The 27,179-nt window shown below is 39.0% G+C and overlaps 6 protein-coding genes across 8 annotated transcripts; 3 read left to right on the forward strand and 3 right to left on the reverse strand.

Annotated features, from left to right (window-relative positions):
* Window positions 1-1,892: 1,892 nt before the first annotated feature.
* LOC131684608 (GPI mannosyltransferase 3) lies at window positions 1,893-6,524 on the reverse strand. The gene is made up of 3 exons (XM_058967626.1): window positions 6,104-6,524; window positions 3,214-4,068; window positions 1,893-3,158 (listed from the first exon to the last, which is right to left on the reverse strand). The coding sequence occupies exons 1-3, from the start codon at window positions 6,226-6,228 to the stop codon at window positions 2,591-2,593; spliced, it is 1,548 nt and encodes a 515-aa protein (XP_058823609.1). The 5' UTR covers window positions 6,229-6,524; the 3' UTR covers window positions 1,893-2,590.
* Window positions 6,525-7,121: 597 nt separating this feature from the next.
* Window positions 7,122-8,392, reverse strand: LOC131684609 (SUMO-activating enzyme subunit 1). Its single transcript, XM_058967627.1, has 2 exons — window positions 8,187-8,392; window positions 7,122-8,122 (listed from the first exon to the last, which is right to left on the reverse strand). The coding sequence occupies exons 1-2, from the start codon at window positions 8,276-8,278 to the stop codon at window positions 7,216-7,218; spliced, it is 999 nt and encodes a 332-aa protein (XP_058823610.1). The 5' UTR covers window positions 8,279-8,392; the 3' UTR covers window positions 7,122-7,215.
* An 8,687-nt stretch (window positions 8,393-17,079) lies between these two features.
* On the forward strand, window positions 17,080-17,751 carry LOC131684612 (dynein light chain Tctex-type protein 2B-like). The gene is made up of 2 exons (XM_058967632.1): window positions 17,080-17,434; window positions 17,495-17,751. The coding sequence occupies exons 1-2, from the start codon at window positions 17,254-17,256 to the stop codon at window positions 17,749-17,751; spliced, it is 438 nt and encodes a 145-aa protein (XP_058823615.1). The 5' UTR covers window positions 17,080-17,253.
* Window positions 17,752-17,871: 120 nt separating this feature from the next.
* Window positions 17,872-19,468, forward strand: LOC131684611 (sialic acid synthase). Its single transcript, XM_058967631.1, has 2 exons — window positions 17,872-18,003; window positions 18,071-19,468. The coding sequence occupies exons 1-2, from the start codon at window positions 17,887-17,889 to the stop codon at window positions 19,103-19,105; spliced, it is 1,152 nt and encodes a 383-aa protein (XP_058823614.1). The 5' UTR covers window positions 17,872-17,886; the 3' UTR covers window positions 19,106-19,468.
* A 29-nt stretch (window positions 19,469-19,497) lies between these two features.
* LOC131684610 (zinc transporter 7) lies at window positions 19,498-21,541 on the reverse strand. Of its 3 annotated transcripts, none has more exons than XM_058967629.1 (4): window positions 21,367-21,541; window positions 20,868-21,157; window positions 19,776-20,815; window positions 19,498-19,694 (listed from the first exon to the last, which is right to left on the reverse strand). In XM_058967629.1, exons 2-3 carry the CDS (start codon window positions 21,046-21,048, stop codon window positions 19,806-19,808), a joined length of 1,191 nt encoding a protein of 396 aa, XP_058823612.1. In that variant the 5' UTR covers window positions 21,049-21,157; window positions 21,367-21,541; the 3' UTR covers window positions 19,498-19,694; window positions 19,776-19,805. The 3 variants fall into 3 exon arrangements, with proteins under 3 accessions (XP_058823612.1, XP_058823613.1, XP_058823611.1); XM_058967630.1 differs by having other exon boundaries at window positions 19,498-19,698; XM_058967628.1 differs by having other exon boundaries at window positions 19,498-20,815.
* Window positions 21,542-25,145: 3,604 nt separating this feature from the next.
* Window positions 25,146-26,441, forward strand: LOC131684613 (small ribosomal subunit protein eS25). Its single transcript, XM_058967634.1, has 3 exons — window positions 25,146-25,239; window positions 25,524-25,800; window positions 26,249-26,441. The coding sequence occupies exons 1-3, from the start codon at window positions 25,237-25,239 to the stop codon at window positions 26,326-26,328; spliced, it is 360 nt and encodes a 119-aa protein (XP_058823617.1). The 5' UTR covers window positions 25,146-25,236; the 3' UTR covers window positions 26,329-26,441.
* The last annotated feature ends 738 nt before the right edge of the window (window positions 26,442-27,179 follow it).

Here is a 27,179-nt window from a genome sequence, read left to right on the forward strand (position 1 = left end):
AAGAAGAAGCCTCTATCGATTTTTGGCAGCGTCTAATTTTGTCGGCAAAGCGGCTGGACGGTTCACCAAATTCAAAGAGCTCTTCCACGGCGGTAAATGCGCGAATGCACGCAGCAATCGGTTCGTTGTATCCAAATACGGTTCGCAGTGATCGATTTGGTATAAAAACATCTTCTTCCGAAAGTATCTCTGGAGCGTCAATGTCCCCGTTGATTAGTTTTGCGATAATTGCCGCCTGTTGACTTTTTGGCGACTTAGTGATGTTTCAAGTCCCAGCAATTGACACCTACCCGGATATGGTGACAGATTAATTGGGTCTTGTCATGGCAGGCTTCTTAGCGCCATGCGAACGAAGCGTTTCTGCACTCGTCCGATTCTAATGCACCACGAAACTTGATGTAGAAACCAGATCACTGAGGCGTTTTGAAGAATCGGGCGAACGAGTGAACAGTACAGAGCTTTCATGCAAAGCGGATCCTTGAATTCTTTAGCAATTTTGAAACTAAAACCCAGTTGACGCGAAGCCTTTGAGATGATCAACGAGCGTTGTGAATCGAACATCAGCTTTGCATCCAACTGCACTCCCAAATGCACGTTATCACTTGACATTTGGCCACGTTAATGACAAGCTTATTCTTGCAGCACCAATCAACAAACAGTTGCACCAGACCTTGTAAGCGCCAATAATCCTCTACCGTGCGAACTAGGAGATACAGTTTCCAGTCATCTGCATAACCTAATTTGCAACCAGCTCCCAAAAGCAATGCGATATCGTTTTTAAAATAATGCGAATAGAAAGGGTCCTAAGTTACTGCCTTGCGGAACACCTGATTTATTTGAGAACTGCGATGATATGCTATCATTCAATTTTATTTGTAAAACTCTTCCAGAAAGATACGATTCCAACCAGGCCACGAGTTGAGAAGGCATTCCCAGACGGGATAACTTGCAAAGAAGTATCCTGTGATCAATTTTGTCGAACGCTGCTTTGTTTTTAGATCAGTATAAATGACATCCATCTGTGCTTTGGCTTCCATGCCCCCGATGCACTTCGATGCACAATTATCGTTTCGAGGATGCAGAAAGACCGTTTATTCCACGGCAATTTGCAGCGTTCCGCGGATCGCCATCCTTAAAAATAGGACACAAGTATGATTGATTTCATATGTAAGGGAATTTAGCATGCTCAAATGGTCGATTGAAAATCCTACTCAATGGACCTGCCAAAGCTGTGATACAGCGGCGTAGGACAACTGCCGGCAAGCCATCTGGTCCGGGTGAGAGTATTTTAGTTTCTTTGCGGCATGTTCAACCAATTCAGGCGTAACAACAAAAATGCCCAAATCAACTACACCGGTGGGAACATCGGTGGCAGCATCTTCCGCCTCTTGTCTTAAAGTAAAGCTGCTCGAGAAAACTTCAGTGAAATGCCTCGCAAATAGTTCACATGATTCAGAAGCTGAAGTAGCGACTGCACTACCAAGAAAAACATTTGACGGTATCGATGAGTTTTTTCTTTTGAAATTTACAAATCGCCAAAACATCGTGAATTTCGTCGTTAGTCTGCATGCGAAGCAAATAGGATTTATGCAAACTGGCACATAGAAAACGATATGCATTGATATTTATCTTTGCTGTTATTGGTTTGTGTTTGTCAACCAAAAGTCTTCGAAATTCGGAGATTAAGGATAAACGGTTTTTCATTTAAATTAACTTTTTCAAGCTACTAAAAAAATCCTGAAATATTACGTCCCTATCTACTAGAGTACTTTTACAGTCGGGATTGAATAACAGATGCCTTAGAATATGTTTTACTGACTGCAAGTATGTGCAGCTTACATACTATCTAAAGGGTTATTTCTTTCGAATTCAAAAAAGGGAATCAACCAAACTATTTGAATATGAACACTTTATTTCGAAGAACATGGTAAACTCACTTGTCGAGGATCTGGACATTACAAACTAGAAATCTGTGATTGACTACAAAATAAAAGCAACCTAGTAGGTTTAAATTTAAATTCAATAATTCAACACAGAAGTGATAATCTTTGCATATTTGAACAATACGCCAAAACTTCGACTCTATTCTGCTGTAATCGCGATACACCTATTGCAGTTTTTGGCTACCAGACAATGGTTACAGTGAGCAGTTTTCTCCCAACAACGAGTCGAATTCATTCGTTGGGTAAAGGTTTTTAATCTTGCTTTTAGGCCCAATCAACGAATCATGACTGTATCACCAGTGGTTTGAAACATGTTTGCTTTGGAAGAGTAAAAATAAGGAAAATACCTGGCAGTTTGTTAGACAAATATAGCCCCTATTAGGCTAACCTTTCTTCCCCGAAGAATATTGTTTGATCCTTATCATATAGAGGAAAAATAAAGTACGGTTTGTACTATCGCTTCTACCTTCTAAGTGTTACCAAATTGCTAAACTTTCGTCAAAAGTTTGATATTGCCACGTTTTTCGTACGGACTGCTCGTCGATGACGGCCAAATTAATTACAAATAAAACTTCACATAGAAACCTAGCACTTGAAAAAGGGGGAACAAAAACCAAGTACACACAAAACCTTAAATAAAATAGTGTTTAGCCTTCAGTACCCTGCTCGGTAGGTTGTTCATCTTCCTTTGGTACCGGACTGGTTGTCGTGGTTTGGGTAGGATCAAATCGTTCATAGATGAGAATATTAGCTCCGATCCTATCAGTCGTGTAATCCGAGTGGAAGAAGGATTCCTTTTGCTTGTAAACCGACAGGAAGTCCTTGATCTGCGGTTCAAGAATGTCGAACGCTACCACGTGGGTCGGTAAAGCGCTGCGCGGATGAACGGGTAGGTTCTTTCGAATCCAACTCATGGGGTCCTTGTAGAAAGTGTCTGCTTCGTCTGAATAATTATCAACGTTTTCAAAGTTGGGTTCACATCGCAGAAACCGCATTGTGGTGTTATGGTGGATATGACTCTGAAATGGCGTTGAGTGGCAGGGTAGAAGGAAGATGAACTTTGCTGGTTGATCGAATTCGTCCCGGTAATCACGTGCTATAGACTGCAGTGAAGACATCACTTCTAGAGCACCACGCTGATGAACGAAGCTAAGGTAGCTGGCAGGAATGATGTTGCCGACCAATAGTCCAAGTGCTGCAAACCATACTAATTTACTGAAATAAATTGAAAATTAGTATGATAAAATTAATAAAAATATTTGTTTCGTACCCAGACGCTTTTCTACTCCACCGTGATAGATGATCTGCTGACACGTACAAGCATAACGGCAAGATTTGAAGTAGGAACCGAAACTCTTTGTGCGAAAGAAGCGAGTAAACGATCAAAGTAAAAACAATCGTAACTAACAGAATAGAACGCTCTTTGTACACTTGTCGGTGACGAATGGTTTCCACAACAGCAAACAGAAACGGGATAGTTCCTATCCCAAGAACAGTTGGTAGGCCAACATTGACGTACCAATACCAGGGATGTTCGCCATAAAAGCTGCCTATTCCTTTCAGAACGTTGAAGCGAAGGAATTCATACGGGGAAATGAGAAGAGAACCATGCAAGAAGCTGTCTACAGCCAGGGAAAATGATCCTATGATAAATCCAATCAGGAGATAACGCTTCAGAAGTAATTCCCAAACTGGATGTGTCGATTTTTTCATATGGTATAGACATAGCGGAACCCAAGGGATGGCTGATGTTGGTCTGATGAAAATAGAAAGAGCAACAGGCCACAAGAAAGTAGTGCTCTCTACGGCAGTCCAAGGGAAGTAACTTAGAGCGATAACTGTCAGCGAAGTTTCCAATGTGTTCGAGAGTGTGCGGGAGGCAGTGTAGAACCAGAACCACGAGGTTGCTAAGACAAAAACTGACCATTTACTCTTGTTCGACCACACATAAAATCTGTAATCTGAATATGCTGATAGAAGTGCCTGTAGCACCCGAGGCAGCAGTACCAACAGTTCGACACAATCCAGCTTAGACAAAGCGAGAAGTTTGTATATTATGGCGATGAAGGCAGGATAGACGTAACTACGTATGCCTTTTGTCCATTCCCAGGTGAGGTGACCGTATCTGAAAGAAATGAAAAGAATCCTACGTTATTGCCGGTTTGGTTTAGTTGCATTCAACATGTCTTGCGTAAAGTCATAATTTGTTACAATTAGATTCAAAACGATAAATGAAAAACACATTTTATTGTAAATCATATACAAAAAGTCAAAAATTAAAACTTGCAATAGGACAAAAGTTAATTGTATTTTTTTATAAGGGCTAATCGGTCGAATGCACTATTTCGTGACCATCAAATTTAAATATATTTAAAATAATAAATTAAATATATGACGTAATAGAAGTGACTGCGCGACCCTTTTGGATGCTTTCTTAAACACAGTGTATTGCTAACACAATTCAAAAGAAAGGGGAATAAAGCGTATTTTCTTCGAATCGTTGTATGAGAAAACCTAGTCTAGTCTATACATACACAGCCAACAAGGCGTCTGGAAAATTACAGACGCTCGTCTACATTTTTTCTTGTTAATTTTAAAGCGACTATCAAATTTTTGATGGGGTTATTAAATACATGACGGAATAGAAGTGACAGTGCGATCCTTTTAGGTGCTGTCTTAAACCCAATGTATTGCCAAGACAATTCGACACAGATCTTTCATTAGGGCCTAAGTCGCAATGTACTCAAATGGAGAAAAATCAGTTTCAATATTCGGCGAAGGTTTTCTAAATGTAGTTTTTATTGTAGGTATAAATTACTTTATGACCGTGTTTTTCCGGAAGCATTTTTCGTTAAACCTTATGACAATATAACAAAGAATTTAATTCCTATGTGCTTTTAGTGGGTAGAAACTAAAAAAATGCTTACGCCCAATTTGCATCCCAGTCGTGATTTCGCCCTTCAGCAACCACCATTTGCGGAAGGGCTAAACCATGTACATAATTTTCAGAAGGGCGCGGTAAATGGGCTAAACTGACTCTGTCTTGCTGGGTAGGGCTGGGTAAATGGGCGAGCTTGACAGTATACTTTTTAATAGGGCTCAGCAAATGGGCGCATAGAAACCCAATGTAAAAGAAAGGGCGCGTGAATCTTTTCTTCAAATTTCATGAAAATATCGAAATATTCGAATGTTTATGTGCAACAACTATCGAGTAGACATGATCATAGTAGATATTGCTTATCATTTATATAACAGAATCGCCGTTTATTCTTTTATTTGTGAATAATAACCGTACGCCCGCTTCTGTCTAAAAATGTAAGTTTGGCCTTTATATTCCATATGAGAAGAAGGGCCTAAGTCGAAATCTCGAAGAAAATGCATGTTTCGCCGTTTTGTTTTCTTTAATTATACATCGAACTAAAAACCATTTTAACTAATTTTCACCTCAATCTTGTAGTATTTTTGTTGCATAATGTCGTAATAGCGAAAACGCAGTTTGTTTACATTTGCGATTTAAGCCCTAATGAAAAATCTATGTCGAATTTAGAAGAAAGACAAAAAACGTTTTGAATCGTTGTATGAGAACACCTTCACTGATAAAAATGTAAACGTTATGTGTAATGATTTTACACATAAATTTTTGCAATGAACGGTGGCATATACACACTATTTGCTGACTCATAAACCTAATGTGTGTATTTACAAGAAATATTAATCTTATATTCACATTTCATAACTATAAGGCACATAAAACCCGATTCTATAACAATACGCACATATAACCCATGTGTGCGCATACATAGTTTATACAGTTGACACATAGAAAGTATGTGTGTGCTGTATAACATTAGCATTTATTCTTCATATGGATTATAAGTGGTTTGAAGCAAATAGAATTAACGTTTGGATTTGTTTGAGTGTAGGAAACAAAATTCAACGATCTTGGAATGTTCGTCTATAGGTTTCACTGAACGGTACAAACCGTAACCATATTCGTGCACCCCTCAAATTGGTGAACATTGAAAGCACAGACATAAACCAGACGCGAAAGATTCATTATCGTACGTCAAATGAATCGATGTTCATGAATGAGCACAGATTTTCATTCATTCATGCTTCTTTCCGTAACCTCCTAGGACGTTGTAGCAAAATCCTCTTACCCAAATGTTAGTCGATGGGCAACTTCCAAACTTTGCCAGTACTCATCCGGAACATACCAGGTTCTCACAACAAATACCGATGCTAGCCGCAGAGCGACAAAGAAGAGTAGTATTTTGTTCAACATGTTCACTACCGTGGCACACTGCAATCTATCCGGTCTTGAATGAACACTTCTGTAGATGCCACAGAATCAGCGTGCTTCCAAAATTTTGAATTTTTCGCTTCCGATTTTTACCGATGAATCGATAGTTTTTCGCATTTCAAACTAGCACTTTCCAACCGCTGCCTCTGCTAGAGTTCAATGAACAAACATTTTTAACGGAAATTATTGAAAATAACAATATTAATAGAAAATTAGGAACACATCGCGGACGACGATTGACTCCCTCGAAGAGTAGCAGCACACGCACACTCATACACTCGCGACATTCGACAAACGAAAATAAACTTTCAACGGTCTCTCTCACCCGCTTCAATGGAAATAACAGTTACTGTGAACCTGAGCCGCACAAACACTACCCGCAAAAGCGATGACGTTCTTGTTTTCAATGAACGAATGACGTAACCGGCCGGCAGAATTTTACGCTTTGAATGCACGAGGGGTGGCAATATGGGAAATAGGCATAGCAGTAACCCGTCCGTAAGGGACTATAGCGACCCCGTGATCCTTATACACTTTTTGCTCCCAGTTTCTCCGAAGCAAAACAAAAACTTGCTTCAAATTACTTCGGTTATACTTTTCTCACTGTTTACTCGAGAATACTTAGGCCAATGATCATATTGAGTACATAAACAATTCGGGAGTATTTCCAGTTTCTCCTGGTTCATGAACAAGCCTAGTATTGAGCGTGTAAAACTCGCTAATGTAACATGAATCAATAACGATCATTTTGTATTAATTACAGTCCTTATACTACAAAAAAGCAGAACACCACACCCTGTTGGAAACGTGAAAAAACAGAGCTGTTTGAAGCTAATCTAACACCTATAACATACCGACAGAAAAGAATACCCAAATTAATCATGAAACTATATATTGAGGGTTACTGTTATTTATTGAATGAATATCTCTGCTTCTTATAATACTGCCTGGCCAAGTTACACTTCAAGCTCAAGCATTTCCCCCAATCGATTCAATAAATCCGCAGCAGCTGTCCGGGTCAAAAAGAAATACGTTATGATGGGGTGCCTCCTTCTGAGACACAGTCTTGATAATCTCGTGAGCAACAGCGCCCCCAACAATGGCTGCTGCTGGTGATATCTGGGCGAATACATGAGTGAAGGCTGCCTCCGGAATCAAATCGGTGGCAATTTCATCTCGAATCTTCAGTAGCTTCTCCAAATCGGCATTTCTCTCGTTGTACAACGGATCGCGCTTCTCGTCGTCGCGGAATTTCTGCAGTACACGAAGAAGGGGCAACGATGGTCCAGATCGTTTCAATTTACGAGCATATGATTGAGATTTATAATCGAAATCCAACACCGCTTGGTAGGCTGGATAATCCAGCGTACGCTTCACTGTTGACGTTACCAGTTCGGTTTTAGTCTTCTCATGGGGCTTCGAAATAATCTTATGCTTAACGACGTCTTCAACAAAGTTATGCTTCTGCAGATCGGCAAAACTGTATCCGAACATGCCCCACAAATCAGCTGCAAAGAACTTTACTTCGGCTTCACGGCAAACATTATCAATGCGTATCAACTCCTCCGTAGATGCTCCAATGATACACACCACATCGAAATGTTTGAAGAACTCATCCGGTTTCTTCGACAGCTGTTCCGTATCTGCTTTCAGTTCCACCATAGGATTAAGCTCCTGAGCTCTGTGCAATGAAGCTTCCGCCCGGTTTGTTCCCAACGAGGAATGTGGTACCAAGAATTGAGAACAGAAATCGGATTCCTTTACGACTTGATCATCCAGTAATGTAACAGCCTTTACGCCGGAAAGGATAATGTTCTTGGCGATTTCCGCTCCTAGTCCATTAACTCCGGCAATCAAGATCCGTGCGGCTCGCAATCTAGAATGGAAGTTTTCTAGTTTGTAAAAAATAATCGTCCAGATTGAGGTTAGGAATGTCTTACCTTTTCTGCGAATCAAGCCCCCAAAGGCGAATCTGACGATCGTACAGTTCGGCTTCGTGCTCGGTAAGTTGAATTCCGTTAGCCTCGACCATTTTAGATCAAACTAGTTAAATTTTGGTGACGATAAATCCTGTTTTAAAACGCCGAAGATCAGAATCTGTTATTCTGCTATTCGCGAGACGCGGCTTTGTGCACTTCGCATTGAGAAAACGCATACGCATAAAACAGAAAGCGTTTTGACGTTTAGGTTATAGGCTATCTACCTGGCGAAAGTTGTCGTGAGCATATCACTCAGCGAAAAAACACTGAAGAAAATTACACGTACAACATCGTTGAAATTGACTTATTATATTTTGACGTTTAGGCACAGTTGCAATGTGTATAGATAACATATAGGATTTTCGATTGATTGACACCGGTGTAGTGGAGTGCACTGAAATTGCACCGTTTTTGCAATTTCTAGCAGAAGTGCAGAAAACTGGGTATGTTCCATTGACACTTCTGCTAGAGAGTGCAAAACCAGTGCACTCCACTACACCGGTGTCAATCCTTTTTTTTTGGTAAAAATTTATTGTCCAGTCTCTTATTACTTATTTAGTTACATTGTAAATAAAATTTATATCCATCTACAGTTTTTTGGTTCATTGGTGTACTGGTCATGTAACATAACATCTGGGAGAATTCCTTCAGTATTAGCTGGCGTGTCCGTCTGGATTGGTGTTGGAGAACTGAGTAGATCCAATCCTCAGGTTGTAGTTGTATTAGCCGTCGATCAATCGTTACGAAGATGTTCAGTTGGTATACCCAGATAGCTTTGTTTTCGCTACATTGAAGAAGGTGATGCTCGATGCTATCTGTTTGATCAGGACAAATATTGCAGTCGGCGTCGGCTCGTCTATTCATTTTGTAGAGTAGCTCGTTGGTAATTATCTTGCGATGAACAACTGAATACCACGCAGATCGTTGATCCGAGCAGCTTGGAGTGGATGTGTCTAAATACTTTCTTCCAGTCGCGTAGTGGATTCTCCCTCACTATTTTCGGTTCCTTCAGTTGTTTTAGGAAGCTGCAGTATATTATACTGGAGCTAGGCGTTCTTGCGATTTCATCAGTTAGAAAAGCAGATTCTTTCACCACTGTTCGAATGTGTTCGTATTTCCGGGGTATGGCCAGTAGATTTGGGAGATTGGCGTTGTGTTCTAAGAAACTCCAAAGAAAAGGGAGATCTGAAGCGATTTGTATCATTCGATTTGTCAGCAGAGCCTTGGCTTTGATCGGTGGTGAATGTAGATTTAACCCTCCTCTGTCTTTAGGAAGTATCAGCGTTTCGAAAGCTATCCTGGTCCATCTTTTCCCATACCATAGAAATGATCCAATTCTCGAGATAAACTTTCCACTATGCTTGTTTGGAAGTGGAATTACAGATGCTGTGTACCATAGCTTCGATGTTATGTAAGTATTTATCAAAATGACTTTTTGTACGAGATTCAGATTTCGGACGTTGTTCATCCACATACACGTTTGAAACCCTCGTAAAACCGCAGCCCAATTGCAGTCAACTGTGTCGGAGAAGTCTTCAGCAAAATGTATTCCGAGGATTTTCACTGTGTTTTGTATCTGCAACCACTCATTTTATGGTGTCAAGTTTATCAGGCCGATCCTTATGGCTTTAGTTTTCTGGGTGTTTATTCTTGCCCCAGAAACAAATCCGAATGCTTCAAAGGTGTTTAGAACAGCTCGCACCTGATAGTCACTGCCGAGAAACATAGAAATTTCATCGGCGTAGGTGTTCAAAACAGCATGTGGAAATTCTCTGTGCAATTTATCAAGCAGTGGTTGCAAATAGATTACAAACATAAGCATTGATAGTGGATCCCCTTGTCGTACCGATCTCTCTATTTTTATTTCATTTCCCAGTTTGCCATTGATAAGCGCCCTTGAAAAACTGTTGTTTGTACAGTACATTAGAAGGTTAACCAGATCAGGATTGAAATTCATTTTTGCCATGGTGCTTGCCAGGAAGTTGTACTCTACCCTATCAAAAGCATGGCCGAATTCAAAAGCAACCAGCAGTGCATTCCCACGTCTCGCTTTCAGTTCACAACAGCGGTCAAGTATCCGAGCAGTGGCTTCAAATATGTTACGCTTCCCATTGGAGCATTTTTGATTTTTTGATAGCACCAATGGGAGCAAGGGATTAATACTGTTTTTAATTATTCTAGCGAATATTTTGTAGTCCACATTCAGGAGTGAAATCGGTCTGAAAGCTTTGACGCTGTTATCGCCCTTCTTTTTCCTAACAAGCACTAGTACTCCATCAAAGAATTCCTCAGGAGCATTAGAGGACATTGCTTCGTTGATGACAAAAGTAAACTCTCTCTCTCTCAATCACTTGCCATGCCTTTAGGTAGAACTCTTTTGGCAAGCCATCGTTGCCGGGTGTTTTTGGTGAGCTGCTCGATTTGATTGCTTGTAGAATTTCGCCTGAAGAAATTTCATCCATTACTCGCTGATTGTCCTCATTTTCACTCGGGATGCGCTGTGTTGGGTTGAAGTCGTCGTTCTCGACCGGGTGCGTGGAAGAGTATAAGCTAACAAAATATTCTTGCACACTCTGGTGTATCGCATTTGGCTCTCGTATTGTATCATCTCCATTCTGCAGTATATTAATCGAGGTTTCGGTTCGTCGGCTCTTCTGGTTTGCTATGTGAAAAATTGATGTGTTTTCTCCTGCTATGTATATTTCGTTCCAGCACCGCGTGCGATGTGTATAGCTACGCTGTAAAGAGAGCATCCGTCCTTTAATGTGATTGATTGTTTCCAGTTGACGGGGATCGCCATAATACCGATCATATGCTGAGCGAAGTATGGCGTAGTACAATTCCATTGTATCATGGAATGAGCGCCTTTGAATGGACGGTTTCCATTTTAGGAAGGAGATCAGTTTAGGTTTCACGAATTGAATCCACCAGTCTATCCAAGTACGATAATTTCGTCGATGCCTTGTCCAGTATCCCCATTTCACGTGCAGTTCCTCAATGACCGCTGGATCATCAACCAGGCTTGGATGCATACGCCATATTCCCCGACCAGGTGGATTTCCAAGTGTTGGAAGAACAGTGCGAATTATGTATGCTTTGTGGTCTGAAAAAGCCGTTGCAGCAAAATTTGCGGTTCGAATCCATTCTCGCATATTCGGTGTGACAAGAATCCTATCTATCCTAGAGGCAGAGTCCGATCTGATAAAGGAGAATTCAACATGTTGGCGATTTAAAAGCTCCCAGCTGTCGTCTACACCTGAGGCAGTCATGAATCGTTTTAGCATTGGACTATGCGCGTTTGAACCAGTAGCATCTTTTTGGTTTACTACCGAATTGAAATCACCACCAATGATGACAGTGTTCGTAGCATTATAGAAGTAGTATGGTAAAACTGTGTTGTAGAAATTTTCCCTTGCGTTGCGATTTTGAGTTCCCGATGCTGCGTACACATTAATGAAAGTTACGCCATTGATCCGTGCACTGATTAACCTTGAATCCATGCTTCTGTCTACATGGGTGAAGGTGAGAAAACTTCGTGCTGCAATCGCTGTTCCTCTTTTGTGCTCGTCTATATTGTACTCAATGATGAAGCCTGGTATGTTGAGATGTATCGTTGCCACTTCCTGCAGGAAAATGATATCAAGTTCAGCGGATCGGAAGAATGAATTCAGGGCGTCGACCCAATACATATCAATATTAATTCGTCAAAAGGGCGAAAGTGTTTTTTGTAAACAAACTTGTTTCGCTCAGATGTCCGCTGCAGAGTGGAATTTCATGGAAAAAATGCGTTAATGTAAATTTTCACCCTTCGTAGAAGTAATTTTAATTACGCTATATTTTTTAGGGTGAAATATAGCGTAGTGCCACATACAAATATGTTCTAAATAGGGTTCTTTAAATCCAGTTTTCGGTGAGTCAAAAAATGATCACCTTTTTGTATGGAACCTTGGCGTATTTAATTTGTATTTGGTAGTGCTTTCGCATAGGCCTGCTAAGCCAAGACAAGTTTCGGCTTGACTGTGTCTCATCGGCATAAACAGAACTTCTGCTCGAACGGGACATCACGTTTGATCAGTCGTTCGATTGAAACACAAAGTGTGTTTTAGTTTTAAGGGATTTGCGTCAAGCCGGCGCTAATCTATTCCGACAATAAGTTAGTGTCGGTTTCTGATGAGGCGAAGCCGAAACGCAACTAAGCATAATTTTAATTGTTTTCTGCTTTGGAATTATAGTAAATTAAGAGAAACCATCAAATTAAAAGTTTGTTTACAAATCTTATTCGCCCTTTTGCAAATTTAATATGGATATAACGCACGGCTCACAGAAAGGAGGCTTGCTATTCCGCGAATTGACAGTTTTCGGTAACGTCAGAGAAATCGTTGAGATAAACAAACGGATTTCTCGAAAGTTGTTAATTGACAATATTTGAGCTCTTACAGTGGAAAAAATAGTGTGCAATGGATTTTTGACGTAAATTACTCCATAATTATACTAGACACAGTGGATAATCAGTGCATCTATGTGATTATTAGCGTAAATCGGGAATTTGGATGCATGCCATAGAAAACATATCCCACCGTAATGTTCTGATCATAGCAAAGGTTTTGGACATCCGCATAGCTTCCTTGTGATTTACCAGGTGCCGATCATTCGTTAGCAGCAAAACAATATATGAATTTCGTGTAATTGCATTCGCCGACGATTTCTATGACGCGCTCGCGTCAAATGTTTACATTCTAACGAGCTAGCCTAGTATATGTAAGCCGTGGATATAACGATTCGCAATCTGATTTAACCTCATTTGGCAAAAATTCCACCCGATTTAACCTCAATCTCGCACTAACACAACTGCACATGGATTAGTCAATAGTGTACTTGACAATCTGTAACTGTATTAGTGTGTTCAACGATTTGTTTTCATACACCAGTCATAGATGGAGGAAAACAAATCTAAAATAGCTTTTCACTCGAATTATTTTCATCATGGAACCTGATCAACCGGTATTGTACGTGTCTGGAATAAGTTTTACAGTGTCGTAGAGTATTTCAAAACCATTATAAGTACTTTTGTCGAGCTATTTCAAATGTTCAAATTGACTAACAGTTTTATATATGACAACTGGAGGAAAACAAACCCCCAATTAGTGTGTGTGAAATGATTTGCATTGAACTCTATTGGAAATTTCTCGACAAACATACACTGAGAAACAAAAATATGCATAGTTAGCATACTTTCTACTCCCGTCTCTTTTCTTCTGCTGTGATTTTTATGCATTTTCATGCTTCTAGTAAGCATTCAATAAGTGGATAGACCGAATGTGTCCATGCATTAAATTTACAGCAGAAAAAACGAGTGGCAGATAGAAAAGTATGCTATCAATGCATAAATAAAATTCTGCGTGTATATGATAGGCGGCGATTGTCACGCTATCGAGATTGATATTTGCATATCGAACAAAACAAGGAATGAATCGTTGCGTCTAAGACTTTAAAGACATGGTTGCGTTTGACACATCGAGGGATCGTGAGATACTTAAAATTCAATTCAAAATGAGCCACAAAATAAAAGTTAGTGATCTGAGACAAGACATGCGAATAACAAGAAATCGAACGTCAAATGCAGCCAGAGAATACTTTCAAATGCAGCTAGTCCATTTAAAATATGTGAGGCAGAAAGAGACTCAATAAGCTGATCAAAAAATCTATTATCTATCCGCAGGTCTCATCCCAGTTAGTGGTAAGACACTGGTTCTACCTCGTGTTCCACCTTAATTACAATAAGTATTCTATTAAGTACAGCAAAAGCATTTTTAAATAATTTCATTGATTACTTTAACTACATTTAAAGTACGTAGGGATTTTCAATACAATGCACTATCTACTAGTGCTAGTCCCTAAGTTCCAAGAGTAAAACCGAACTATGCACATAAAATATTAAGCTATTAAAATGCATAGCAACCACGAACGAATTTTTATCAATTTTTGCACCTATCTGTTTATTTCCCGTATTCATATATTCATCTAATATTAAACAATATGAATGACGAGCCAAAAAAAGTTTCCACTTTCTGTCAACTTTTTCATGATTTTTGAACGACCTGAAAATAGCAAAAAGACTGTAAGAAGATGAAAAGGTAAATAAAATCCATATTTTCAACTTTTTCCCTCGAGCCATATTTTTTTCATCGCACTCCAATTTATTTCTAATAATATCGCTCAAAAATTGGAGATGAAGATGGATTAATGCTTCTTTCTATGTGTCAAGTGCCGAAAAATCGAGTGAAAAATTTAATCATTAATGCTCGAAACTCACGTTCTGACAGTGCTCGATGGAATCAAAACAAAACATTTCCAGCAGCATAACTGCAGGAACGAATTAAAACAAAAACATGAATTTTGTTGCCAGAATTATTGAACGATTCGAAAATAAAATAAGTTTGCAGAGTTGCCAGTTACAGCAAATTGCTCAAAATTCGAGCAAAACTGAATTGAGATTTGATTGATATGTTGTAATTTCTTCGAATTTGTTTGGCAATACCCGATTTGGCCGAAAGTTGCTTAAATTTTCTAAAATTAACGGAAAAAATACAAATTTATGCAAAACCGTTCCGTTTTGTAACAATTTTTCCGAAGTGGCGTTCCCCTCGCCAAGGTTCCATACAAAAGGTTCATCAAATGTGTTTTCTGCTGGCCGTAGCGCACCGCTCATGGCAGGGCAGAGTATTCCTTGTATCTGTAGCGATAGATAGTTCCTACATCGAATGCTGTCGCCACTATTCGTTGCAGCAACGAGAAAGCTCAGTGAGTAGCAACTGTTCTATGATACCGAATTAAGAAATTTTAAGATTTTGCGTGAATTGTTTCGTGGGTTTACCTAACGATTCAAAAACGTTTCTAGAAGGTACATCGAGGGTACATACAAATTAGAAAACGTTCACATTGGATTTCGATCGTTAACAAGTGTTTTTTTCTTGAGCGGAAAAATAAACATTTACAGTTGTCAAAAAACAATTCCAAAAGTGCAGCCAGTCTTTGTACTTTTTCATCAAAGTACACTGTCACTCTGACCCAGTACCTTTTCTGGTAAAGGCCAGCTTAAAACGTGTCCATCATCAGAGCATAATGTATTAACATATTTGTATTTGGCGGTACTTAATATACTTAATGGTACCACAGATAACAGACGTTTAGGCTAGAACAAAATTTCTTCAAAAACCTGTGTAAACTTTCAAATTGATATACGTTGAAAATCCGTGTTTCACTATTGCCATCTGCGCAACTGTTTGCTACACGTGTTTGACAGCTGCACTCTAACTGCATTGTAGTGATCACTGCGCCATCTGCAAACGTTTGCCAAACATGTTTCAGATGTCTGATTTATTCGGAATTTCAGCAGCGGGTATTTACACACGATTCAAATCGAGCCTAAACGTCTGTTATCTGTGATGGTACTTAACGGTACCTAAAGTAACTGATTAAGTACGACTTTTAGCATTGCGTCGTATTGAAGGTTTAGTGCTTGCCTCTCGGCCCTTTCCGTAAGTTATTCCCAACTATAACATAAAAAAGAATTGCTTTAAATATAATCGCAATTTTTTTAACATGAAAAAAATAACAATAAAAGATTTTCTAATTTAAACTTTAAACATCTTTTTAAAATTCATTTGGGGGTGGGCGTAGCGTACTTGGTAAATCGATTTCCTTGTACGCAGCGCACCTGGGTTCGAGTCCCGACCCCGCACATAAGGGTAGAAATTTTTCATAAGAGATTTTTCTAACCCGAAGAGGCGAATGACCTTAAGGTTAAAACCTCTATAATCGAAATAATTCAGTTAATTTGCAACTTTAAATAATTTGCTTAATGAATAAACCACAAAATGTTATTTCAATTTAATATGCTCATGAAAAATTGCCCTTCAAAATGCAATCGTTTTCAAGTTATTTTAGATTATCTTTGGAAATGATATACTAGGGTAGATGAGCCCTTGTCCATCTCATTAGTCAGGATGTCACACTATTTCGTTGATAACTCGACATAGAGTGACTGGATTGCGCTTAAATAGGTATCACCATCTTTGCTTCGTTCCTAAGAAGCAGCACAGTTAAAATTTTGGCCTGGAAAATGCAAAATGTTCGCGTTCGAACGAAATGAAAAGTCGAGTACAACATACCCTCATTCATCCTGCCATTTGAGCTAATGCGTTGAATAGAGATAGCAGAGACTGCTCTAACTAATTTGTTCAAATGGGTGGGGTGAATAGAGCAGCTAAGACAAGCTAAGAAGAATTAGGGCGCAGTAACACTATTCCGTGATATTACAACCTTTTCATAAGTTATCCCTTAAACGAATGAATTTTATTTTTCTTTGGTGCTCATTTTTCTGGATGGATACGATCTATACCTCTTGTTGAGGCTTTATATTTTAGAATTCGGTATGTTGCCAATGTTGGCAACAGTATGAATTTAAGGGTTATTCAGTTATAAGGATGTTTTGTGTACGACTGTACTGATATACTCCATGTATCGAAAACAAAATATTTATTCAGGAAAACAATATTTCAAACTCGTCTTAGTTCTCCAAACGTCCAACTTCCAACTGTTTTCATTGCAAATGTGGAGGCAATATTCTCTTTGGCGCAAACCTAGCAGGCCATTTCAGCCAAGTCTTGAATAAAAGATTGCGGTAGCGTTTGTATTTTCTTATTATCCGAGTAGCTGAGAAAAAACATTCAATTCGCCAAGTAGTTTTCTTCCAGTGTTACTTTATTTCGCCAAAACACTTCGGGCAACATTTTTTTGAAAATCAACCGATCGCCCGGGAAACGCACGAACAAAACAAAATTGTAATTGTAATTGTAATTTATTAATTATACGAGGGCCTGTTAGTTATACTTTACATCAGGTCAAGGAAGATAAAATAAATAAATAAAAACAAGCGCATTCTCTAGTGGAATAATCAAAATTATAACACATTATCTCTAAACCCGAATACAAGTTTTAAAGGGACTTTCATTAGTGGAGAGCAAAAATGCTGCAGCAAGAACAGTTGCTGAAGGTCGACCGACCATGTCCTGATCCTGATCCCAAAGTGGCAGCTGATACCGCAGCTCCACCAAGCACGTACCAGATGCGCCCGTCTTTGGAACAAACTTTCAAATCGGAGAAAATTAAACAAATTATTAATACGGTCCTCAATGATACTCTAACCGGTAGTACAACGTATTTCGTTAAAGTATTGTTTGATGGCCAACGTTTTTTTTTTTTTGTAGGACAAACCTATTCTGCCGTGGACGCTACACGATGGACCAAATCGCTGGCGGACGAGATCAGTCTCAAGGTCAAGGATCTGGAAATGAGACGGTACAAACATGTAGTTCAGGTGATGCTTGGTCAACAGTTGGGTGCTGGCTGTAAGTACATAGCACGCTGCCGATGGGATGCAGAGTGTGATAGTCAAACCTCGGGAGAGTTCAAGAATGCCACCATCTTTTGCGTCGTCACCGTGTTCGGATTGTATCTGTATTGATGCAAGGGAGCGATATTTCTTTATGTATTTGATTTACCAAGTGATTTTGATTGAGAACATTGTCTAACGAAACAGATAATAGACGTTAATAATAAGGACATTGCTAAGCCGTTAATTTCCAGGTATATTCTAGTTATGAAGATTTTTGGAAGAGATGTCGGGGATGGATATCCAGTTTTTATCATAGCAGAGATCGGGCAAAATCATCAGGGTTCAATGGAGGTCGCCAAGGAAATGATTGTACGAGCAAAGGTGAATAAATTTGTGGGCGTTTCCCAATTTAAAAAAATCAAAATAAAACTATTGTTTATCACTCCAGGAAATTGGCGTCGATTGCATAAAATTTCAAAAATCCTGTCTTCCAGCGAAATTTACACGAAAAGCATTAGAACGTTCGTACACCGGAGAAAATTCATGGGGACGTACCTATGGCGAGCACAAAACACATCTGGAATTCTCACTATCAGACTATCGAGCTTTGCAAAAATTTTGTTCAGATATTGGAATACTTTTCAGTGCATCTGCAATGGATCCAATCTCGCTGGAGCACCTGACAGAACTTCAGCTACCATTCATCAAAATTGGTTCAGGAGATGCTGATAACATTCCCCTACTGAGAAAAGCTGCAGTTACGGATATACCCTTAGTTATATCAACCGGCATGCAATCATGGGACCAGGTTCAACATATTTATTCTATTTTTAAAAACAAACCTATTGCTTTGCTTCATTGCGTCTCGGCCTACCCCACTCCACCTTCGGAGAGCCTGTTGAAACTTATTCCGCTGTACAAACGGTATTTTCCAGACATTGTCATAGGTTATTCTGGTCACGAGTTAGGGCTACAACTGACGCTAGCTAGCGTCCTCCTGGGTGCACGAATCGTTGAACGACATTTCACACTGGATAAGGATTGGAAGGGGACGGACCATAAAGCGTCGCTGGATCCAGCGGAATTCGGCCGTTTGGTAGGCTACATAAGATGTGTGGAAAATTTAAGGGTTAATCATGAAAATATTATTAATTTATTATCGAAAACCCTGAACGAGACTGATTACAATAGGGACGAGCTTTTGTTAGCTTTGAAACAAGTTTCCGCTAGTGATAGAAAGCTGCTGGGGTCGGAAGTTGCCTGTCACAGTAAGCTAGGAAAATCACTTGTATTCATGAGAGATGTTCTGGAAGGCCAATCGCTCACGGCCGCCGATGTAGGCGTAAAGGTTAGTGAACCCCACGGACTTGCTCCTATCTGGTTTGATCGAGTTCTTGGTCTCAAAGTGGTTCACACGTGCCGCCAAGATGAACCAATTCAGGAGGGCGATGTCGCGATGCGCTTTTCTTCAGATTTATATTAATTGTTCTATTTCACGTTGCATTTTATAATTTGAGGACAATTATATAGCATTAGACTTACAAATGTAAACTCCAGCAGTTTAAAAATAGTTCGACACGAGAAGCATAAACTGTTTTATATGTACGTCCATAATCACAACTTTAAATATCTACAGCGCTTGAGTTGAATTTACACTAGGCGTGATTCAAACATTATTTGACTTATACAGGTTTAGTTTACAATTATATGATTAGCAGATACTACATAAATTTAAATCTTTAAGATTTTATTGAGACACCTGTCGTTTCGTATCATTTTAAATAAGCATATTTAAATGGATCATTCGGATATATCAATGCATGTAGCGTCTTCTTAGTGACAGCCATTTAATCTTTTGAAATAAAATGTATAAAATAATGTCCTTAATCTTTGTAATTCTTTTTTCGGTGACAATGTAAATGAACTTAAAGCGATAGAACTCCAGCACACATTTCTAAAAGTGTATCTCAAATCAATCCTAGTGTGTTTTACTCGCTCATGCTCTCGGATGCTTCAACTGCTCAGTAGGTTTAAGGTCAGGTGGCAGTTCGCTTCCTTCACTCACACGCACACTTTCTCGAAAAAACAAGTTTCTTCAAAACACGAAGGAACACACCCACTAAGTGTCTAATAAAGATAGATAAAATACTTACTCATTTTCATCATAGCGTTCACCCACTTTATCACATTGCAGCGTAGTCAAGTTGAATATGGATTTGCCGCACTCCGATCGCTTCGAAAATCATTCGCGTGTGCTGAACGACATATCGGGCATCAACGTTTTTGGACACTTCTAGCTTGATAGCCCCTACGTATACTTCGCTACATAACGTCCAAAAGTGAGGTTCCTGGACACTGTAAACTCCTGCGAGACCAGTAACCTTTTGGTAGCACTGCGAAAGCTGTCGATCCAGAGCTTCTGGTTGACGCTGCATAAGTATCATAACCGATTCTTTGATCAACGAAAGAGTGCTCACTCCGATGGTAAGAGCGATAAACATACTGCAGATGGGGTCAGCTCGCATCCACCCAAACAGTTGCATTAGTACAGCCGAAATGATTACACCAACCGAACCAAGTGTGTCGGCTAATATGTGTAGAAATACCCCGCGCATTATCTGAGAATTGTTCGAAGTAATCGGTTGTTCTACCCCGATTGAGGTGGTGCCGTGATCGTGATGATCGTGGTTATGATGGTCGTTACTTCCGTGGCTGTGACCGTGATGATTATGGTTGGCTAAGAGATGGTTCGTATCATTGGTACTTCCGCCGTGTGAGTGGTTATGTCCACTGTGGCTATGCCCATGACCTCCGTGACTATGTCCATGACCCCCGTGACTATGCCCATGACCCCCGTGACTATGTCCATGGCCTCCGTGGCAGTGTCCTTGTCCTCCGTGCTGGAATGCATATATACCGACCAAGTTCACCAGAAGGCCCAGTACAGATACAACAAACAACCTTTCATGTTTAACCTCCGGAGGTTCGATCGCACGTTCAACAGCCTCCGACATGATGAAGAATGCAATGAACAATAGAAACAAACTATTCACGAAACCAGCCAGTACCTCCGCTCGCACGTAACCGTAAGAATATTTTTCATTAGCCTTCCACTTAGTAATTACGGAGGCGGCCAATCCAGCCAATAGACCGGTGCAGTCAAAGAACATATGGAATGAATCCGAAATCAGACCTGTAGACCGAAACATTACTGGCAACACTAGCAAAAATCGAAAAAATCCTACCTAAACTGTTGGTCCATATTCCGTACATCAGCTCAACAAATGCAAAACTTAAATTTAGCAGCAAAAACAAAAACAGATTCCTCGAATTCCTATCGGAAAGGATTAACCTGGAGAGGCTGTTGAACTTCTCTCTTACTTTGTACGTAAATCCCCGGGAATCCTTATGTGTGAGCGGAAGCATCCTTGTGTCGTTTGATTTCAGTTACTATTTCAATGAACTCCAACCTTTTCGCGTTATACCATGTATACCGATAGCTGTTCCAAATCGTACCCCAGTACCCGTTTCGTTCCTGAAATGATGATAGTAAAATTGTTATCAATTGTAAATATAATTAAACAGAGTTGATGCTGTACAATGGCCTTACAGAAGAATGATAAACATAGTCAGTCATCGATTGTAATGCATACGTGTTCAGCGATTACAATCTTCTAATTGGGACAACCCAACCCGGAACAATTTGCTCCGCAGAACAGACATGAAAAAATAGACTACACCTACCTTGAAACAGACTGAATCGATCAACCTGAGAATTACCTACTTCTCATGCATCTTTTCGGGTAAATTGCGGTACGTTCTATGCAAAAATTTACTGAATCAATGCCACATAATTTTCGACAGAGGATAAAAATTTGATTTCCGAAGATTGTTGAGTTGTCACCTTTAAAACCGCAGTGACAGGTAATATGTGACATTTGCAAAAAAGTTGCGTTTGAGCAAACTGCGTTCGATGCAACACGCTACGACAATTTTACCTCAAATAGGTAATAACCAGAATAGAGGTTTGCAATAGTATTATTGATTCAACATTGCTCGACGCACCGTTCTCGCAGTAGATTTACAGTGAAACCTCAGGTTACAATATAGATAAATTTATATATTAAATATAAATTTCTCTGTTTCTGAGAAAACAATGTATGGAAAAACATTGATTTGTTTAATGTTAAGATACATAACCACCCCCTTTTTCTAAAAATACGCTTTTACATCGAAAATTTACTGTAGGAATATTATTTTATTGTTTCTGTATTGTAGCATAACATTGAATTTTACTGTTAATTATTGAAAAATTACTGTACTGTCACAGTGAAAATTACGGTTTTGTTACCGCACATTTCTATTTGGGTAAGGTTGTGCGCAACGATGTATTCTTGTTGCAGTTGAAAACTGGAAAATTCAACCAGCGATAGGCAGTTTTTATCGAGTTTTGGCTTTGACGCATGCTAAGACCTTCATATATAACCTGGAACAGGACATGCTGATAGAGAAAAAAACAGGTGTCAAACTGATCCAGCTCTCAAAAAAATTCATTTTAAACCCGTCTACGCCAGATTGAGATGGCATGTGAATAAAAATGAGAGCGTGTGTGAGTAGTATGGGGAATGAAAATAGGTTTGTTCGAGTACAAGGATGTCACTCCGGAGTAAACAGGAGCAAAAAATATTTCCCCACGCAGAATTTTATTTATGCATCGATAGCATACTTTTCTATCTGCCTCTCGTTTCTTCTGCTGTAAATTTTATGCATTGAACATATTCGGTCTATCCACTCATTGAATGCTTACTAGAAGTATACCCAAGTAACCACTAAGCCGTAAAAATGGCATCAATTCGGTTCTATAGTCGCGTAAGGGTAACTGAGCTTATAGGCATCATATTGTACATGAGTGCTGTTCAAAAGCCACTTTTGGCGAATTTTTCGGCTGATATGCAGCCTACTCCCACTTTTTCACCGCGCCTATGGAGGAATGTCAAAACAATTTGTGTAATGGGTAGAACCCACTGGTTGGAAAAAAAACAAAACGAAAATGGAGGCAAGACTGTTTTTCTCTCTTTCTATCTTTTATGGTCTATCTGCCACATGTGTTTGACTTTTTTCTATACAACGTTTGATCCAGGCTCGAACTTCTGCTTCTAGAAGATAAGGGGGAAAAATTGTTCCAGTGCGCTTGCTGTTTGATCCATTTGAGTATTTGGTCATATAAATGATATTTGCCGTTCTTAAATCGAACGGTTTTGGTTCGATTGGAAGTTGATTTCACTCACCGACGAACAGAAGCATGCTTTTCGGAATATTTTATTTTTGAAATTACTTCCATTCCTACACTAAACTCAAAAGTAATTCATCGCAGTTTCGTATCATTTTGTGGCTCAAAGATTTAGTTAACTTTAATTTGTTTGTGCCAAATCTCCGAAGCCGACAAGCTTTTTCTTGAGCATACAAAGTGCACCATATCATATTTGTTTTGATTTGGACTTCATTGCTTTAGTTTAATAGAAATGTCAACCATAAACGGCATTATAAAGGCATCGCTGACTACCGCTTACGGCTTACAACTACAGGGTTTTTAGGCTCTAAAGTATAGCTTCATATACCCATATACGGTCTATTTTCATGCTTAATGCTTATAATGCTTATAAACATTCGAAAAGCTTGTATAAAACTTATAAACATTTGTAAAGCTGCTATGCAGCTTATAAACATTTGTAAAGCCCATATAAAGCTTATAAACATCGGACAGCTCTTATATAGTCAATATGCTGCTTACTTTAGTGCTTACTGGTTTGCTGGGTATGCTAGAAAATGCATAAAAATCACAGCAGAAGAAAAGAGACGGGAATAGAAAATAACTAACAATGCATATTTTTATTTCTCAGTGCTCCTTTTCATTCCGGTTTGCTACCAGAAGAATAAAAAAGAGAAGAAGAGAGTACAGGAACGATTTTCTCCGCAGCGCTTCCAGTTTCTCCTGGTACCGGAACAAACCGAATAAAAATAGAAAAGAAACCATGAGTCCCGTCCCAGCTAGATAAGGACTTTGCATATCAACGCTTTTCTTGAAAAGGGCGATACTAGCAGTGACAGCATTCAAAGGAAATCAACAGGTCTATTTCCAGACTTGGTTTTATTTCCTATTTAAAAACTATTGTGTGATCGATCGAAACTCAAAACTTCATAAAGTATTTGAAATTATTAAATTAAAATTTGTTTTTGCTATTTAAATCGAAAAAATGATAGTATCGCCCCTTTGGTGATTGTTTACTTTTTCGGTCCCACCACTGAAAAAATCCAAACGTTAATTTTATTTGCTACAAACTGCTTTAAATTCATATGAAGAAGAAATGCTATTGTTATCACGCGTACACATACCTTCTATGTGTTAACTGTATAAACTATGTATGCACACACATAAGTTGTATGTGCATATTGTTATAGAATGAGGTTTTATGTGCCTAATAGTTATGGAATGTGAATGTAAGATTAATATTTCTTGTAAATACACAAATTAGGTTTCTATGCCAGCAAATAGTGTCTATATGCCTCCGTTAATTGCAAAAAACTATGTGTAAAATCAATAGGCATAACGTTTACTTTTTTTTGAGTGACCTATCACCATTGAAGCACAGAGAACAGACATCCATGATCGAACAAAAATATTTAAAAAACGTGTGTAAACATTTGAATTAATATACGAAAAACACTAGCGCCGCCGCACCAACCTATCCCAACTATCCATCAAATCGATTCCGGAACCGGTTCGAAATCCTGGATGGATTCAGCATGAAATCTAGCTCAAAGAAAACAACCGATTCCGACTCTATCGGTTGACGCATTTGAGCTGGAATTCATGGTGGAAGTCCGAATCGGTTCCGGACTAGTTTGACTGGGTAGAGGAATAACCGCTGTCAGTTCTGTCGCACTCAGCCACAAAAAAACATGACGACAGTAGCGCACCTGGTTTAGATATCCAAACTACCTTCGAAACCGTTAGAGATTTTACACAAGTTGAATGCTGAAGATGGACGTCTGTTCTCTGTGATTGAAGTATCGCTCTTACGTTTTTTACAATAACTACCGTTTTGCACCACCGATTTTGTTCGGATTTTTTTCAATAGCGATTATTGTTACTATTTACAGCTAGTATCAGCTTGATAATCCTAAAAAAATACGAATAAAAACAGTTTCGTCTCTAAACTGGTAGCAAAACAAGTATCGCCCTGATTGTTTGCATGGAGCGTGGAGGGCGAAACTTTAAATGAACAAACAAAAATACAGTTTCGCCCGTTGTATTTTTTGCTATAGTTTAAGAAAGCGATATCATAGAATCCAAATTTTTAGTTTAATTCGTTGCGTTTTGAAGCCCTCATTCGCATGCATTATAAAAGACTTATGTTTACATTTGTAAGTATCGTAACTTTAACAAAAAAGCGTTGATATAATCCATTGTATGGTTGGTAATTTAAAATAGAAAACTGGCAGCTTTGCCGAAACGGATTCCGTTTATTCGCGTTGACTGTCAAAATATGCGTTTCGGTACTTCCTTCTATCACAGTCTTTCGACGGACGTTCTTTCGATGTAGATTTGCCAAAATGGTAGGTACCGTTCAAGAGTTTTTTGGTTAATTTTGATAATATCCTAATGAAAATGCCACTAATCTTTAGTTTAAAAATATTTAACGAGTGTTCTTTCTACCGGTGTAATAAAATTTGACAAAATTAATCGTGAATTATGCTTGAAACATATTGTTTAATGTTTGTTTACTTGCATGTGGCAAATTAAATTTTGTTTAGTGTTCTTTTCAGTGATTACTTCAAAATAATAGCTAAACGGTTCTGATAATGGCAACAGATCTAATATCCGGTGTTTTGTGTTACAGCCTCCAAAGAAGGACACTAAGGGAGCAGCGAAACAGCAGCAAAAGACCCAGAAAAAGAAGGAAGGGTCTTCGGGAGGTAAGGCCAAGAAGAAGAAGTGGTCCAAGGGAAAGGTTCGCGACAAGTTGAACAATCAGGTCCTGTTTGATAAGGCTACGTACGAAAAATTGTACAAGGAAGTTCCCGCCTACAAACTGATTACCCCGTCCGTTGTTTCCGAACGTCTGAAAATTCGTGGTTCGTTGGCGAAGCGCGGTCTACGGGAGCTGTGCGTAAAAGGTGAGTTAATTGATAATTTAACTAGCACAGAAATTGAAAAAATCGAGCCCTGGATAACTTTGAAAATGATAATTTAGCACTTTTTTGCTTTAATTTCCAAGCATTTGTTGATTTGAGACTAATGTACTCGCGCTTGACATTTTTTTAAACAAGGAATCAAATTCAATATAACTTAGTGCATAATGAATTTAAAAATGATTTTCATTAATTTTATTCATAATATTCTGTTGGCTTACACCTAGTATCTGGATAATGACATAGACAACATTAAATGGTTTTTAAAAAATACTGAAGCAGATTGTATATCAGAAGAATATCAATGTAAATAACCAATTAGGAAGTAATACATGACAAACTGAGTGCAGCTTCCTTGACCTGACAAATGGTACAACCACCAGGGTATCGTTAATGCTAAATAAATTACAAATGTCTTTTTCTTTATTTTCAGGGCTAATCAAGCAAGTTGTTCATCACCATGCACAGGTCATCTACACCCGAACCACTAAAGGAGATGATCCAGTTGCATAAGTTACTGGAGTGTGGTGTGTTTGAATATAATTCTGGGGTGCGAGTATGATGAAGATACAGTATCTTTATGTTCAGTGAACGGAAAAATATACTTATACACAAGTAAAAACTAATACCTGTACGTATTTTGTATGACAGTCGATCAAGATGAAAAATATGTACCTATAATCCAGATCGGTTCAAGTTGCTAGTTTTTGGGCAAAGGTCTACACGGTCAGGCTCTTAGTCTCCCAGGCGGCAGCGTGATATTCGTTTTCAATTACCCGAAACTGATTCGCGTAGACCGCAGGAAAAAATTAACTTGCATTGCGTTTTGATTTTGACAATGCAGGTCGTTGGTGTAAACCGACGGAGACTTCACCCCAAGGTAAACTATGAGATCCAAAGGTGTGAATCATGTTGGAGGCATGATAAAGTTATATAGGTAGCTATCGTTTCAGTTTGAGATGTTTAATATCTTGGCAAGTATGAATGCTCGCATTTGTATGTGTATGAAAGTATATTGGTGTCCGTGCATGGTACTGAATCAGATCGTAAAGGTGCAAATTCGGCTTAATACTGTGATTCAAAACGAAAGGTTCGGAACATATACTATGCCATTGAGCAGCGTTATTTCTTCAAAGCGAGACCTTGGGCCATATTCTCACAGTCACGTCACCTAGTGACTAGAAGGAAATTTTGCTCTAGTCACTAGGCGATGTGACTATGAGAATAGGGTCCCTTATGATGCTCAGCGATGTATGACATACCTGTCTCAAGCGAATGATCAGCTACATAAATAATGTAGCATCTGACTGGGGTAACACGTGCACAAACATATCACCTCCGATAACAACGGATTCGAGCAATTT

This window comes from Topomyia yanbarensis, chromosome 2 (assembly GCF_030247195.1).
Source record: "Topomyia yanbarensis strain Yona2022 chromosome 2, ASM3024719v1, whole genome shotgun sequence".
In the NCBI taxonomy this organism is placed as follows: domain Eukaryota; kingdom Metazoa; phylum Arthropoda; class Insecta; order Diptera; family Culicidae; genus Topomyia; species Topomyia yanbarensis.